This window comes from Lolium perenne, chromosome 1 (assembly GCF_019359855.2).
Source record: "Lolium perenne isolate Kyuss_39 chromosome 1, Kyuss_2.0, whole genome shotgun sequence".
NCBI classification, from domain to species: domain Eukaryota; kingdom Viridiplantae; phylum Streptophyta; class Magnoliopsida; order Poales; family Poaceae; genus Lolium; species Lolium perenne.
Window position 1 is genome coordinate 62,216,026 of NC_067244.2, and position 17,754 is coordinate 62,233,779.

Sequence of the window (17,754 nt, forward strand, 5' to 3'; positions counted from 1 at the left end):
TCCAGACCTCGATGTAGTATGTTACATGAGAATTCTATACTTAAATTTTTTTTCTGGCTGCTATAGGGTCATGTAAGGTAAGTATAGATTTTCTCATGTTACATGCAGTGTTTATAGCATCACATATTTTTCAAATTTATAGCTCCCACTCTCTACCATCCTTTTTTCTATGATGGAGTTTTTTGGTGAATGTAACATCATAAGGTGTAGGACACAAAATGGAACATGCAGCTTACCTATATGTTATACGCAATAAGAGATTTGAGCTAGCTTTTTTTCCTTCTGTATATTCAGATTAGTTGTTTTTTGTTTTCCATTGTCTTATGGATATTCTTAGCTTTCAGTTTATTTATTTTATTTTTTTCGCAGTAAAACTAACTAATGTTCTTTGACAAAAAATAGAGCTATGGACAACAACGAAGAATCTAGGAACCCCATGGTTTCTCGTTTAGTTATAGATTACCTTAGTCTGCAGCCTGGCCCAGTAATTGGTGTCCTCTTGGTTTGTGTCCGTTTCTCTTCATCACCTGAGGCAATTTTCCATGCACTCCACACAGTCAGAGCTTTGACTTCTGCTCCTATCAATTATGTCATAAACAGCACACGGCATGCTCAACTGATTGTTAGGTGCACAAACCCAGTTGATGCACTAAACCTAGATTACACAAGGGGCACCTTCAAGTTTAATGACACGTTGATCAAATGCATCAACCTCTAAACCATCAGCATGTTACCTTATGATGAAGACGATGTTTACTCATGCACTGTTGAGCATTTCCTTGCATGCCATGAAGGCAATTCTATTATGCACTACCCTAGAGGGTTTGGGACTCCAATCGAAGACATGGACTTGCATTACTACCCCACGTTGTCCGCCACCACAATGGACATCCTTGGTGTACAAGAAGGCCCTTCAGATTCTCTGCTCAGAGTGGAAATCAAGTATTTCGGACGCCCTAGGGATTTCCTGTATGCCATACGAGTTGCCAACCTCCCAAACCACAAGTTTGCTGTTGACCAAGATGGAACAATGTACATGAAGTATAGGACCACATTTGAAGCTCATTACACATCTATGCATCACTTCTACGTGGGTGGACACATGATGATCAAGTTCTATCGAGTAGCATATGTCAACAAAAGGATTGCTGCCCTTGACGCGTCTTTCATGCCAATATATTTCAGGGCTTCAATCGATGATGCATGGGAACGTGTTGTCTAGTGCATCTAGGGGAGGAAATACCATCAGACTGCACCGGGTGGGAGAGGCTTCGAGTGATCTTTTTTTTTTTGGAATTTCATAACTAGATTTTTGGGAGGATGTTCCCAAATCTTGTTTGTCATATTCCCCCTATTTTTTTTACCTATGCTGCAATGTACTTTTGAACATGGAAATGTAATAAGTACTTTTTATTATGTCGAGCCTTCAATATCATTTTATATTAGTTCCTATGAACGACATTATGGTCTGTAATTTTTTTATTTATATGTGGATTGTTTGATTCGTTTTAGAGAGGGTCTATAACTCTTTTTCTGTAATGTATTCCATCTCAATTTCTATTACTCTGAAATATAAGATTTCCTTTTATTAGGGGTCACTTTCTTGGGAAATGTCTTATGCAGGTTACATTTTCTAATAAATTGTAACTTCTTTTTTATGTAGATTTTTTGTAATATGCTGCGGGATCCACCATACGGGTGGTTGTTTCCGGAAAGCACGTGGTCCCCACGGTGGGCCAAAAAAGGAAATTACACCTGGTCGGACTGACCTCGTTTTACCAGGAATGGAGGTCCACCTCGATGTAGCAGAGCCCAACATGTATTGCTGCTCCAAAAGAGAGAGGGAGAAGTAAGTTGTCGCTGCGTCTGCCGAATGCAAAGCAGTGTCTTATCACATGCATAGAGTGGCCTCGATCCGTGTATGGGCTGGGTACTAACGGGCTGGCCCAGATATCCATAGAGAGCTTGCGTAATTATAGTATTAACAGCAGATGCCCTAGTTAGCGGCACGTCGGACGCACCACGTCTAACTACCCACGATTTCTTCTTCAAGTCAACGTCGCCTTCCATCGCCGTCTGGAGAAGATAGGAGTCCTTTCGTCGGCGGAGCCTACAGCTCAATCTAACGACGGCAACATCTGTGTTCCAGTCTTCCAGGTGCGCGCGTTGGCAATCTCTTCTATCATCGATCCTTTCGCCCACTTGATCTAGAGGGCGCTTGATCTAAACCTTCATTCTTTGTCGGACGTGTAAGTTTTAGGTTTACATTTACGCTGTAGATGGTTAGGAGATTTTCTATGTCGGCAATAATTGTTGTTTGTATATGTTATTTGCAGAATGGATGAATTAGATGGCCCCGTCTATTGTGACTACACATTGTGGACGGATCTCGTAGCCACTTTTTCAGGACCTCAACGTGCGAGGTTTAGCTCTACTAGTTTGCGGACGATGTTGCAACTGCCAGCCTTCGGCACGCGCACTAATTTGATTAGATTTATGATTGAGCTATATGATCCTAAAACTGAGACATTCGTCGTACAAGACAAGGCAGGAGCGATAGCTGCAACCTCTGTAGACATAGAATGCATTTATGGTCTACGTAGTGACGGTTATTCCGCTTTTGAAATAATTGATCAAGAATGTCTAATAAGTAGAACGAAAATACCGGCTAGTTATCTCAGCAAGTCTAGTGGAAATCTAGTTATTTCCGACTTGATTGCTGACATACAGAGAGAGAAAGCTTCCGATGATGACTTTGTGCGGAAAGCAGTGCTTGTGCTAATTGGCACGGTTCTGGCGCCATCTGGCCCAAAAACAGTCGATAGAGATCACTACTGTTTAGTGGAGGATGTTCCTAGAATATTTAAAATTAACTGGAATCACTTCACATTGCGTTACCTCCTGGATAATTTGTCTGCTTACACAAGATCAGCAGCAAAAGGTAGGGGATGGCCGGTTGGAAATCTTTGTCTCACTCAGGTATGCAAACATGATTAGCACTATATTTGATGTATGTGACAATTTGAAACTTATTTCATTTAAAATGTGTTGTTTGTAGCTACTATACTGGGAAAAGGTGGTAGTCGTGGATGATCCTACGTATATTCCACACAAGTCTATTCGGCCACTAATGAAAAACTGGACTGAAGCGGAAGCGGAAAGGAGGTCGCAGTACGACTATGCAAATGGTCGTGGGAGAGGCAAAGTGAAGGTTTTGTTTTTTATCACTAATTCTAGCTACATTATATCATAGTCGACGTTGTGTTGTTATATTAATTTATGCCATTTGTTTTCTAATTTGACATGCAGATTATTAATGATCTTACACCTCAAGCCAATGCCAGTGCGCAAACAAAGCAAAACACATCCCAGAATGGTGAACAGTCACGTTCGACACGTTCGAGACAGAGGCGTAGTAACAAGGACATACTATTGGAAAGTTTGAAGAAGGAACTGACGGATCACATTGACACACAATTAGCACTTGTACCAAAGAGATGTGCAGAGGTGAGGAGCCATACATTTTACGAACACGAAAGTATTACATTATCAGTAATGAATAATTATGGTACTACTTGTTTTGCAGGAAGTTCTAAAAATGCTAAATAAGAATGGTGTCATGTACAAACCGGTTGAAGGATCAGAGTCAGATAAAGGAGGAGATGAGGAAGAAGACACTTCTATTCACATCGATGATTCGTCTAAGAAAGAGTTCATGTACAAGAACAGTTCTGACGAGTTAGATGCTTTAGTTAGCAATAATTTAACAAAGAATTCTGGGAAGTTTGTCACACCTCCTAAGCATAATGGGGTGCCGGAGGCCGGAGATAATGTGTACGTCACACCAGGAAACCTTGCTAACACGGAGGGTACACAAGATAATCCTTTTATCGTAAATGATACCACAAAACCGGCATCATCCTCGGATATACCGGATGACATTTTCGCAAGATCTACCACCAAGGTGAATGCTGCACATAAGGATGACCTACATGACGGTGAAGATGAAGTTATGAGTACTGATCATAGTGTTCAAACAATGGGGCGAGAGGCTAGTAGGAAGAAGGGCAATACAGCAAAGTTTGCAAATAGTAATGGTAGAAGGAGAAATACAGCAAAGTTTGCAAATAGTAATGATGCTGTAACCTATAACACATATGTTATTACTATTTTGTGCATCAGGGTTGTTTGCAGAACATGCAGATGGGGTATCTTCGGCAGTACCAACACAGCAGGAAATAGAAGCTGCCGCTTTATATGTTAAAACATTATCCAAGATACCAAAACAAGCATCTAAAGGAGTGTACAAGAATGAATTTGGCGCCAGCTTGTCTTCAGAAAAGCTTAACGTCGTTCTTGTGCACGAATGGCTATCTGATGATGTAAGTCTTCAAAACCAAAAGTTTGCGTTATACTCGTAATTAAACTATTTGAATTTGAAATTATTGTTGTTGTTTTCAGATTCTTGATGCTGCTATTGGGTATTTGTCTCTCCGTGTTGGGTCTGATCGAATGTTATGTCCAGCGTGGAGGACAAACTATCTCCTTGAACAAGCAGAAAAACAATATAGAAAAAATACAATATTAAAAATATAGATGAGGTAGTTAAAAGACCAGGAGCCATAGGTAGGGTTTTGGATGAATATTTCAAGCGTGAGAAGGTAACAACAGTTTCTTTCAATGTTTCCTGCTAAATTAGAATAAAACAATATGATAATTGACAAAGTTTTTTCCTTCTCTTGTAGATATTTTTTGCACTAAACATACGGAAAACTCATTACATAACTGTTGTCATGCATACAAAGAAGAAGGAATTCCAGGTCCTTGATCCTCTGTTTGTTTCAGCGGCGACAAAATCTGTTGTGGAAGACTTGGTATTACACTCTCTACATACATGTCTTTGTGTACTTTCTCATGTCTGTGCAGTAATATATTTGTTGTTTTGTAGATTGGGCAAATTTCACAGGACATACAAGAAGCAAACAATAACTGTGACACAGAATATCCTGATGTCGAAGAATGGCCTATTAAAAGCTATCCTATCCCTAAGCAAACCGATACGTAAGTACCTATATTGCATTACACATAAAGAAAGTCAGTTTTGTATATGCGGACACTTTTAAATTTTGTCACATTATATACCAGCAATTCATGCGGATTATGGGTATTGCAATGTATGGAGCACTGGGACGGAGATCAGATGACTTGCCCGGTTTCTCAGGTTGGCTATACTATGTTCATTCCATGCACTCGGTTAATTTTAACAATGTTAACAAGCCATGTGTATAACACCTTATAATGTTTTGGCAGGCCAGAGTCGATGAATCGAGAGAAAGTACAGTTGCAAATATTATTTTTTCACCTAAAAACATTCTTGACAGGGTGAAAAACAAAGTGAGATTTCTAGCAAAGACCAGGAAAATGTAAATTTGATAGTGTGACTGTTCGGGTGACACATAGAATATTGAATTTATAATTGTCTTTGGTTGTAAACAATATTTATTCGGTTATGATTTTATTTCCCATTGTCGAAAGTATGCAATTATTTTATGTTTGTACATGCATGCTATGATGTACATAAGGAAATGCCTACTTCACAATATATAATGTCTTTTGCCATTTTTACAAAAGAACACCAGAGAATTAACAACATCAGTACAAAATAAAAACATCAGTACGTAGCAAACATTAACAACTCCATCGAATACAAAGCTATTTTCGTCCCATTCATAATTAAGGAAATTTACTGCCCTTTAGATAACTATGAAAGAACTACCCTTCCTGCTGCAGCACATTCCTGCACATGTTCACAGACATAAAATTACACAACAAATCATAGGGATCTTTTAAAATATACGAATCAAAATGGCAGAAAAATTTACTTCGGATGAAATATGCATATTGGGTTTCTTCTGTTATGCCCTTCTTCTTGGCATGCCCCGCACACCTGCACCCTGCGTTCCTTGTGTCCTAGTGGTCTTCCATTTTTAGTCATCGGAGATTTCTGCGCTTCTTGCCTAGGTGCACCCTTAGTGGACACTTTCAAAGGATCACCAATAACAATATCGCATGGTCCACTAGCATCTTCATTTTCATGCACCGACGTGAGGGGACCATATGCTTTACCTTTAGCATACCCCTCTCTTCTAGAAATTATGCCATCAATGGTACTGTTGAGCAGATCATATTCTTCTGAATTGTTTAATGCAATATGCATAGCCTGTGATACCTTAATATTCATCCTGCTGTATTTCATCCGCTCCTCTGCCCCAGACCAACCCCACCCAAACATGTCACTGGTGCGTCTAGCTGGCAACCCTAACCTGGCATTTTTTGTGAATCGTCGTAGAGCACAACATTGTGGAATTTCAGTAAATTTCAAGAAATGCAGCACATGCAGTATGTGCTTGCAAGGGATCCCCTTTCGAATCATCCTTTGACAGCTGCACCTTATAATTTCTGCCTCTTTGGGTCTATATTCCACGTAGAACCTGGTCCTTACATGATTCCTCCATGCCACAATGAAGATGTTTGACTCTTCTACCTGCATTTTTTCTAAGATCTCTATGCCGCCAATCTTTGAAAGCTCACCTTGAATAATATAGAACACAGCAGGAGTGAAGATTTTTGCAGCAGCAACCTCTAGTTCTCTGAAATTAGTAATTGGCACTGGTGTAGTCTGTGAAGCCGTGCGGTCGTCGTGGGCTTCGTTCTCACGGAGACGGACAATTGCGTTGTCGTAGTGCATAATCATATCAACAATTGTCATTTCCCCATCTAGGTGCAGGTGTAGACAAGAGTTTAAACTTTCACTCCGCTGGTTACTTTTCATACCCAGCCAGAATCCTTCAGAGAGATACGCTGCAGCCCAAAGTTTCCTCTTGTTGTACATCCTCTTCATCCATGTTCTGGTTTTTGGGGATTGCCATTTTCTGTAAAATGCATGCCATCGCTCCTCAAATACTTGCTCTGAGGTGGTGTAATACAGGAGAGTCCTGAACTCGTTCAGTGACTTGTTAGGTAGATGCATCTCCATATTTTTTTTTCAATGTGGAAGCTGCAGATGCGATGCGACACACCAGAAAATACTTTGCCGATTGCGCCGATCATCGCGTAATCTGCATCCGTGATTACTGCCTTTGGCTTCTGTTGACACATCGCTTTGAGAAAGGTCTTTAGAAGCCAAACATATGTTTGTTCATTCTCGCTTGAAAGGATGGCACACCCAAAAACCGTTGTCCTACGGTGGTTGTTCAAGCCCACAAAAGGAACAAATGGCATCTTATATTTATTCATCTTGTATGTGCTATCAAACACCAAAGACATCTCCGTAGTCCTGGTAATCCCTACGTGACTGGGAATCACACCAGAACATGTGCTTCAGACGGCCTTTGTCATCAACGTCATATTCATAGAAAAATTCAGGGTCCCTCTTTTTCCTCTTTGCCATAATGCGGATGGCTGTGGTAGCGTCACCGTCAAAAAGCAGCCTCCTCCTCTCCCTAGAGCACATGTTGTACAAATCTTTTCTTGTGAATCCAACACCGGCAAATGAACCGGAGCCTGCAATGAATTTTCTCATAATGAGGTGCTTCCTGACCCCCATGGATCCCAGTGATAATATCTCAGATCTCTGTGCGTCGTTGATCGTCCTATGGGACCGAAGAAACGGAGTCTCACATGGTTCAGCTGGGTCATGGTTATGTTTGTCTCGAAAATCTTCAACAACCCAGAAACTAATTCTTCCATCAAACTTCACCACCAAACGTGCCTTGCAGCCGCAGCGAGACTCAGGTCTGAGCCTATATACGTGGCCTTCCGTGGTCAGTTGCTTTTTGGGACGTCTGCCTTCTCTGGAACACACAAAACGCCTTAGCCGAATTACTCCATCATCAAACCGCTTAACCTGGTCCAGCCGGACGCTGAACCCATAATCTTTAGCATATCTGTTGTAGAAAGAAAATGCTGCTGCTTCAGAAATAAAAGTCATCTCTTTTATCATCCAGTATAAATCCCGATTATTATCAGGATATTCATTGCCATTGCTACCTTTCTGTGTTTTCTCAGGCTGACTAGCGCTTGGCATCGCCTGCAAGTGTAAAACGTAGGCATTAATTAAAACTATAAATTTATGTGTTCCAGCTATATGAGACTGATAAAAAAGAGATAACAACCTGGCTCATGTCAACAGAATCCTCAGGAACTGATGCACCTTCCACATCATCAGTATGACCCGTGTCCAAGTCAGATTCACCGTAATAGTCGTACTCAAGCTGCGTGTCAAATTGTGCCTGAAATTTATTAATGCATTTTGATCGTCATCATTTAGTAACCGTAAATTTTACAGTTGTCATCATTTCATGCATCATTTTATGTCATTTTATGAGTCACTACACATACCTCACTAGTATTTAGACTGTCTGTGTGTTCACCATGGTTCTCATCATTTTGATCGTCTATGTGTTTACCATGGTTCTCATCATTATCAAATTCATCGTACGCAATCTGCATAAATTATGACAGGAGCCATATATTATTTGATGATGCTGGACTGCTGGTAATCGAAATGAAAAATAGTGCACCAAGAATATATAGTAATGTGGCTCACATCAAACTCGTCTTCGCTCCAGCCGTCTTCGTGCTGCAAATTTTCCTCCATTTCAGAGTCATCGGAATTATAGCCGACGTACTCGTTTTGTTCCTCAATCATACCAGATATAGAGTTCTCCATATTCTGTATTATTGGACCATAATTAGAATTGAAAAACAGGTAGATTTGCATCCTCTTACTATGCTAGAAGATGAAGTCATGGGTACCTCTAATTTTAAACCCTAGCGGGGAAGATGCCGAGCCGGTGGCGCGCCTTTCCAAGGTCGTCGATCTGCGGGGGGCGGCGTGGAGATGCGAAACAACCACCGGCGGCGACGGACGTGCCGGCAACAACCGCCGACGGCCGGGCCGGCAACAACTGCTTGCGTTTTACTTAGCGACGGCGTGGAACAGCTCGATCAGATCTCCAGGGCCGATGAAAACGATGCATGCAATGGGAGCTAATCACGGTGATTAGCTTAGCACGTGGGACCCACCCACGTGGGGTCGTCCGTATAGATACGCCTAGGCCCTGTATACCCATACGAGCCTTGTACTGGGCTTGGATATGGGTTTCGGCGGGCAGCACAAAAAAAAACAAATTCGGGACCACCGTACCCCTTCGGCGATGAGTCGCGAGTTTGCCCAGGGTGCGCACCGAAGCACACCTCTTATGTTAGAAAGAAACAAGAAATCGGAAGCAAAATTGAACGGCTATTGCATGGATATCCCTGCTCAGTGGCCAGTGCTCCAATTTCGCACCACTTGCAGCTAGTGATCTCCTTTTGCCAAATCAAACGACGTCGGACTTAAGTATTTTTTTATAAGCAATCGTACCAAAGTTGTTACTCTCGTCTTCCGAATTTCTATGTTGTTTCAGGGTCTGTATGGAGTTAAGTGGGTTGCACTACCATAGAGCTTTTTTATGGAATCTTTTTGAACGTTTTGTTTTTAGGCTACGTGGTATTCTCTCCCCGAAATGTAACTTGTTCTGGCTATCAAATTTCTTGCCACCAACCGATCATCATCAATCGCCATCTTCATCGTGATCGAATTTTCCATGAGGTGAGGATTAGTTATCCTCAGCTCATTTGAAAGCCAAACCACTGAATCCTCACAGAATTGAGGTTCCAGGACCCATTAGTTCACGGGCCATGAGGCGACCTACCTGATGGCCGATGCTTCACCGCATACACACGCAGGTGCCCTGGCCGTCGCGCTCGTGGTTAATTCTGTATATTGTCCTCAGTCAAAGTCAAACAATTTATACATCTGCACAGTATCTATGGCTTTTGCCTGTTGAAAAGCCAATATACTTGTATTTTGGGCATCTTGTAGGACCAAAGTAAAACCCCTGCAAGCTACCGTTCTGGCTGCTTTGACAGACAATGTTTGATACGGAATAAAGTGTCATCTCCCTTCTGAGAACATGCCAAACATTATACTTTTCTTTAAAAAAAAAACAAGGTAGGGTATACATGCTAACCCCATGAAAACTGCCCTAGCAAATTCTACGCTGCAAAGGCAGTGTGCAAGGATGTCAACTGGAGCTCCTAAACTGGACTAGGCGCACAACACACTGGTCACTGCATATACCAATGAAATGGCCCTCAGGCCTCATACAAAACCTACATTGTATGTTTGGCCTCTTTGTGGTTGTTCTTCTCAGCTAAAATCAATTTTGTTTTCTCCAGTACAAGAAAAAATATGGATCCGCCGATGCCAATCCATAACACCCTTGGCTCAATGCCCTGCAGGAAGAACAGCATTGATCAAGTGCACACAGGCAGAGAGAACTCATAGAAGTGCAAGTTCTAGGTTATCTCGATTATTCTGCAGTATATCACAAGACATTTCAAGTGACACTGTTCAGGTAAGGTATTTGAAATCCAAGAGACAGTAAAGTTTACGCCATTTTCAGGATACCTATTGATGTGTCCTATATATTAATAGTTGTTGTAACTAACATAAATAAAGCATCCAGTTGACTGCTGTTTACCTTCAAGAAAGCACCTGCACCTTCTTCCCGTAGAATTGTTTTAGCACAGCTAATAATTCCATTGTACTGGTTTGCTTGTCCCTGTAATATGGAGCAAATGTTGAACTAGCAAAAAATGTGTTCCATCAGAAATGTTGAATCACAAGGATTCACCTGAACCATCAATCTTGTCTTCAAGACATCAAGGGGTGTTGTTACAGCCCCAGTAAATACACCTGACAATATGAAGATTGCCAGTTACAGATACTGAAAATAAAATTGTTCGTAGAAGGTTATGATGAACAAGGCCAAATTTAGCTAGATATTAAGAGAGTAATGAAAAGCAGAATAAACCAAGAGAGGGTTGTGTACCAGCAAAAGCACCGATAATTGCATTCTCTGCATCTTTCAAGTCTCTCTTTGCCTGGATCCAATGAACGTTTACATAGGATGGTCAGTAAGTCATAGCAACTTTAAGGAGTTATGTTCATTACACGACAGTACTTAAACTAACCACTTTCTCATATCTATATTTAGGATCAATTAATTTGCTAGTGGCAAATATCTGATCACAGGAATGACCAAGGTTATTGCAACCCGATTCGCTATGCCTAAGTGCCCACTAGTGCGCCACCCACCTATGCAAGGACTGCCTATTCACCGCTGTCATCTGAAATCATGCTGTGACTGCATCAGATGACGTCTCGCTGAAGGCGGCTCCGCCTGGCTTTTTGCCAGAATTGACGACTGGTGGAACGCCATGCTCCATTCAGTCTCCAAGCAGCAGCGCCGCCAGCGGAGTGGTATTTTCCTTTACATCCTTTGGAACACAGGAAGGAGTGTAATCGGTGGATCTTCACCGGCATGCGCCTCACGTACATTGAGGTGACTCATCTCACGCTCGCTGACATCAACCTGCGTCGCCAGGCCTTTTGTGCTGTTGGGCCAAACAATCCCCCCCCCCCCCCCACCCCCCCCCACACACACACACATGAGCTCTTTTCTAGGAAGTTCTCTTAAGGGGTTTGTCCTTGTTTTCCTTCTAACAAAAATGCTCGCTTTTGTACATAATTTTCTCCTTCCAATCTATATGAAAAGGCACTGCTCCTGCTGGTTGTTCGAAAAAAAAAACTACAACATCCAAGGTTGGGTTTAGGTAACCATGATAATCTTAGACATAAGGGTAGCTTTCGTGTGTATTTGGCCTATTAGTCCATCGATACATGTACATAACTGTGTACACCACATTTCACTGGAATGCTACTACTCACTGAGTTAACCGTGTTATCAGAGTTCAAGCTAAAACCATATACGGGCTGCCCCCAATCATGTGTTGGTGTACCTCCTCCAGCAGCGCCACAACCATTTCCGGAGGCCCTCACCGCTTTTTCGTTACCCTGCCACCACTCCCTTAAAAATTTGGAATTCAGATTATGCAAGTTATGATTCTCCACTGCTGCAACTTGGACAGCTATATCAGACTTGATGTTCTCTAAGGGATCGGGTATTCAGGTGACTGCTCACGCCACCACCAGCCATTGTGCTTGCATGCTGCTCCTGCTTTCTCCTAATTCACTCATGGACTGCTGCTTTGTTCTGGCAGATATGAACAAAGAGGAGGCTAATGCCATCAAGTTGTACAAGCCTGGTGGGCGACTGTGCTATGATCCAGCCCTAGCATGCTTCGCAGGGGCACCTCGTTGCTGATCATGCTCACGACATGGTGGATCTGGAGACACTGCAACGCGGCCGTCTTCGAGAACGTGCAGCCCTCGGTGGCTTCCCTGCTGGACACGATCAAGGCCGAGGCTAGGTCGTGGGTGCACGCAGGGGCCTGGGGCATTCGCCTGCTGCTCCCCTAGACTAGTTTCCGTGGGTTGAGTTGCATGGCGAGGTGTTGGTCCTTCTTTGGACTTGTGTATAAACTCCTTTTCTATCAATGCATCGAAACACAATGTTTTTTGCGTTTTCGCGGAAAAAAAAAAGTTGTACAAGCTCCCCGTTGTGCTTTGTACTCATTAATCATGAGTTGCATTGGCACAACTTAAGTTCGCTCCAGTTCACCTTTTTTTTTGCAACCGCTCAAGTTGAAACAGGCAACCAAACTTGCATAGTTGGAAGATTACCAATGCAAATTTACGTAAATATGATCATAGATGGAAAACTGCATGCACTGAAACCAAACATATGCACATCAAAGATAAAACATAAGAGAATGGCATCAAATGTGATATTCAAAGTAACTTGTGCTGAGTATTGTTACTATGTTGGCCTAAATCACAGAACACAAATAGAAGCAAACCAGTGATAGCTCATGGATTATGGTGTCGTGCTGCAGTAGCTATTGTGGAGCCACTCTTTTGCAGGGATAGTAGTGTTTTATGCCACCACTTTGCTAAAAGAGGGTGCATCAGTGCATGCCACACATGTACATCACCTATGGCATATTGCAGAATGAGAACAGAGAACCACACACAGACAAATGCTAATCATTTGCCTTATTCATGTTCAATTTAGGCCAATATAAGGATAAATTCAGCACAAGTTACTTCAATCAACTGCAAAAATGGCACTGGTTGCACATTCTTGTTTATTTGCATTTTTTCGTTTTATTTGCGCACGAAATTCAATGTGTCCGTATTTCATATTTATTTGAATGTCAAACCAGTGATATTTTCTGTGCCAATGATTAGAAATATGCCTGTCCGTTCAATTGGAGAGTCTAAACAAAATGCAGTTGTGGTTAATGACCAATACAGTTCCTGAATAGGTATTCTATTTTAGTGGCTGTGTATATTATGTTATGTTATGCACGATGGCATGTTGTACATACCAAACGACTGCACACAAGCTTTCCATGTTATGGTCCCTCTGCATACCATACAAATTTCTCATGATGTCTTTTTTTGTAGAGTATCGTGCTACTTTTAGACCTCTACTACCCTGTCCTCTTCAATAAAGTATGCTTCGCTACGTTTTACGTCATGGATATGAGTATATGACACCTCCCTGCATTGGGTCTTGTTTCCAGTCCCCTTGATCACCAAATGTACTCACTACTAGTCTATAACCCTCAGTGAGTCCTGTTTCCCTTTACACTACTCTCATAGCTCAAGTTCTTATAATCATAAGTCTCCCACTTTACTTTTATCTAATGGTATGGCCAGTCACAAAAGGTGATCAATCGGCTGCCATCAAGCATCAAGACTCATACACAAAGGGTGGAGGATGCTTGAAGCTTTTCAGACTATTATCTACAGATGCACTTCGGTACAAATGAATACAAGTCGTGACTTAGCAAAGCACATAAAATTTCGTCCCAAGATATTTAGGATAAATAAGATTAATACCGCCAGTTTATAGCCGATCCGAAGTTGCTCATATATACAGAACTGAATAGCATCAAATGGCAGATCTCGGAGCAGAAAAGAACCATAGCCCTGCAAACAAAAGGAACAGAGGAACCACTGAACTTAGAACTGGCATAGGAACCTAACTACAATTTCCCTAATAAAATAAAATAGAAGGTTTTTTTTCATGGAATACATTTAAAAATTAAAATACGTACAGCATAAAGACCTTTAATTCCTTCTTTACGAAGAATAAGGCGGACAGCATCAGGTGCAGACTTGAATTCACTCAGTTGCATTCTTTGCTTAACCACCTGAATGGAGTCAAATGCGATTCAAACATGAGAAACATTAGTAGGTAGGTGTCAAATACAAAAAACACCATACCTCTGTAGGAACACGAATAAGAGAAGAAGCAGCCCCTCCAATTGCCCCTGCAGTCTGTAGCATATACTTCTTCAGAAAATAATGTCATCGTGATTCTTAGTTCTCATAAGACAAAAAAAATTCAAAGGTGAGAAAAAAATAACAGGAAGGAAAACCTCTTAATCTTAGCAGTAAAATATCCAGCAATCAACTAGAAAAGAATGAAGATTGACAAGTTCATGATGGGTTAGCTTCATGCTAGCATACCAAATGAGCAACAGCACTCAAATATTCAGGAAAAATTTCCAGCAGTTTTCTTTTAGTTGGTTCATATACCCCCACAAATATTGCAGAAGCGCTGAAAAATGGATTTGGTCAGATAATGCACATAAACATGGATTTGTTGCAATATAATTATAATAATGATATAAGCATGACCTCAAACATGGATATATAGCAATACTTATCCAGGAAAAAGTGAGATCAACCTTGGAAATCAGATCCTGAGTTTCTGTATACAGTACTAGTACATCATGGAACTGCAAATGAATAGAAGTATAGAACTAGTGTTTGACGCATGGCTGATAGTGAGTTAAAAGAACTAGTATTTGAAGTATTTCAAGCTAATATAACTAATTTATATATCTTACACAAGTGATACACTGAGATTTGAAATCTCTGCTCATGTTGGTCCACATTGTCCCAAATAATTATGGTTGTTAGATTAAGATAATTATGGTCATTAGATTAAGATTTGTAAACCATATTTCTCCTAATAATTCCTCCAAAATACAGCCCACTTCTTTCGAATAGCCTAGCCCACTTCACATATAGTTTACTTTGAACAACATGTCATTTTAACTACCATTTCTTTGATTACTTATTCTATTTCCATTTGCTAAATTACACTCACCATTTAGCTGTTTTTCTGTTCACTAATCTACATATTATTGGTTGCGTATGAGATTTTCCACAGACACAATGCCTGCTTTGTCCATTTCTTGAGTGCCACTGCAGGGCATTCTTTTCGGTTTTATCAATGCTCTTGATCTGATGTACTATGTTTCAATTTTCCATCTGACTATGTGCAATGTAAATTTAATGCTCAAAATTCCTGGTGTGGCGTGACAATTGTCCACCGGTAGTCGAAGTATTAAACACATTCTGTGAATACTGCACCAGGCAACATGGTGTTTTAATGCTTGAAAACAGCTCATCTCAAACGATACTGCACCAGACAGCATGAAACACATTCTGCACCATTAAAAGAAACATGCTATTCTTTGATATATATACTCACGGAAGAACGCCAACAATGTTTCCAGCTAACCCAGCATACAAGCCTTTCCATTCAATTTTACTTATGCCTTTTGCAGCCTGTAGAAATCAGACAGTAGAGCCTTTTACTTGTGCTAATTTTCGGAGCAATCTTTGAAAATGTAAACCTCTATTTTACTTACCTGGAGCCTGGTTTTTACCGTGTCGATCGGATATAAAGCTGTTTCCACAACAACGCCTGCAGCTGCTCCAGCTATGGCACCGTCTGGAATAGGCGAAAACGCATCAAATATCTCCACGAATTGTACAATATAGGATAAGAAGGTACCCTTCTAGTCCACAATCCAGTAAAGCAGTTCCCATACAAGATAAAATTGCATATCTTGATAAACGAAATGTCTGTATGCTACTGTATTTTTTGTGTGTAGATTCACATCAACTGCATTGTGGTCTCACAGGTACGAACGTCCACAAAATGTAATAGGCACAATACCGTTTGCAAATATATGGTACAAAGATAAGGTGCTGTAAACGGCTCTACGGTTTCATTGATTAAGATATAGTGAGTTCGTACCGAAAAGAAGTCGACGGAAATCGAAGGAGCCTCCGTCTTCACCCCCGCCCATGGCTCGCCGTCCTCCAAACCGCCGCCTTCTGAGCAGTTCAGAGCCACCGAGAACAGACGGTGAAGCAATTAAGAGAGGAAACGCTCGGAAAAGGTTCCGGCGAATCTGTACGCCCCTTGTAAATGTTGGCCAATGGAGAGGGAAATCGAGAAGAGAAGGTGGGTAGGGATTTGGATCCAGGTTAGCCGCCGGGGATCGCTATTTTGCTCAGCTTCTCCGCTGGGACTTTTTTTTTTTTTTTTTGAGCAACCTCCGCTGGAACCTGGGGGGTGGACAAATGGAAAGTCATGCTTGGCAGGCCAAATTTGACTGAGACCACCTTGCGTGAAGCATTTTTTTTTTGTAGTCCTAGTGCATATGCATCAGATCGGGTCCATTGGACCGTCAACGGCCTGATCGTGAACCAGCCCTACTACCTGTATCCTGATAAGGCCCAAAAACATCATTTTCACTTGAGCATAAAACCATAAAAAATAAAATACTTATTGCATATTATATAGAATCATAGCCAGATCATTATGCCTTTAGGAATATGGGGAACTACTCACAAGTGCCAAACATGATATGCACCAGATGCATAATGGTTAGTTGGTTACAACACAAATTTTTTTGCGGGAAGGTTACAACACAATTTAAAAGTATATTTCCTCCACCAAATAAAGACAAAGTACCAATCACAAACATACACCTAGGCTTTAAAATAATATTCAGGGTTCAATCAAACACAAACTATGAGGGGGATGAAGTTGATCTCGTAGATGGTGATGGTGCTTATGAAGATGTTGATGGAGATGCCTCCCCCTACGTCAAGAAGGAGTGGTCATCATGATGACGTTGATTTCCCCTTCATCGGAGGCACCGGTGCGGCAGGATCTACCCTCTCCCGGAGTAGGAGAGGATTTTCACCTCCGTCGCCGCCTCAATAAATCTCGGAAAAATATTGCTTCGGTTTTTTGGTGAGATAGAGCTGTCTGTAAAAAGGGGGCCCGAGACGATGGTTGAGGCCAATTGGGGCATGAGTAGTGCGCCTAGCCTGTTAGGGCGCATCACCTGTGCTCTTTTGGCCCTCGTGGCCTCCCTCACGTGCTTCTTTGACCGCGCGCGGTCTTTTCCTAGTAAAAATTGATTAGGTATTTTTTTTTCTTCTTCGATTTTTAGGTGTTCAGAAGGTCCCTGAAATAGAAAATTATGAAAAATATGTTTTTCGCCTCCGAGAAATTAAATACCAATGACAGGGACTCCGTAAAAAAGTCTCTAATGTGGTTTCTCGGGAAAAGCTAGTCACCTTCTTAAAAACTGTTTTTTTTCTAAGCAGGTTTGCATAAAACATTTTCGTTAAATCATCTATATTCATATATGTACTATAGATAACTTGGAGTATATATCTTGTGGTATTTTGTTTGACGTGTTAGACTGATCATAAACCCCTTATAATCAAATCCATTCATTTATATAATAAAATTAGTCTTTCCAATAAAATGGCAATACCAGTGATTTTACGAAGCCACATGATGGGCTGATGAATTATTTGCACTCCTATCTTTGTACCATATATCACAAGATATA

The 17,754-nt window shown here is 41.2% G+C and overlaps 1 protein-coding gene across 1 annotated transcript; it reads right to left on the bottom strand.

Annotated features, from left to right (window-relative positions):
• Nucleotides 1-10,046: 10,046 nt before the first annotated feature.
• LOC127295304 (S-adenosylmethionine carrier 1, chloroplastic/mitochondrial) lies at nt 10,047-16,446 on the bottom strand. The gene is made up of 11 exons (XM_071827792.1): nt 16,137-16,446; nt 15,745-15,827; nt 15,585-15,661; nt 14,552-14,642; nt 14,306-14,359; nt 14,137-14,232; nt 13,919-14,008; nt 10,941-10,992; nt 10,743-10,804; nt 10,590-10,670; nt 10,047-10,341 (listed from the first exon to the last, which is right to left on the bottom strand). Exons 1-11 carry the CDS (start codon nt 16,186-16,188, stop codon nt 10,219-10,221), a joined length of 861 nt encoding a protein of 286 aa, XP_071683893.1. The 5' UTR covers nt 16,189-16,446; the 3' UTR covers nt 10,047-10,218.
• Between the last annotated feature and the right edge of the window lie 1,308 nt (nt 16,447-17,754).

Coding starts and splice junctions, on each gene's coding strand:
- LOC127295304 (XM_071827792.1), bottom strand. CDS start 16,188: ATGGGCGGGGGTGAAGACGGAGGCTCCTTCGATTTCCGTCGACTTCTT. Junction 15,662..15,744: donor CGGTAAAAACCAGGCTCCAG/GTAAGTAAAATA, acceptor TGATTTCTACAG/GCTGCAAAAGGCATAAGTAA. Junction 10,805..10,940: donor AATTATCGGTGCTTTTGCTG/GTACACAACCCT, acceptor TCATATTGTCAG/GTGTATTTACTGGGGCTGTA.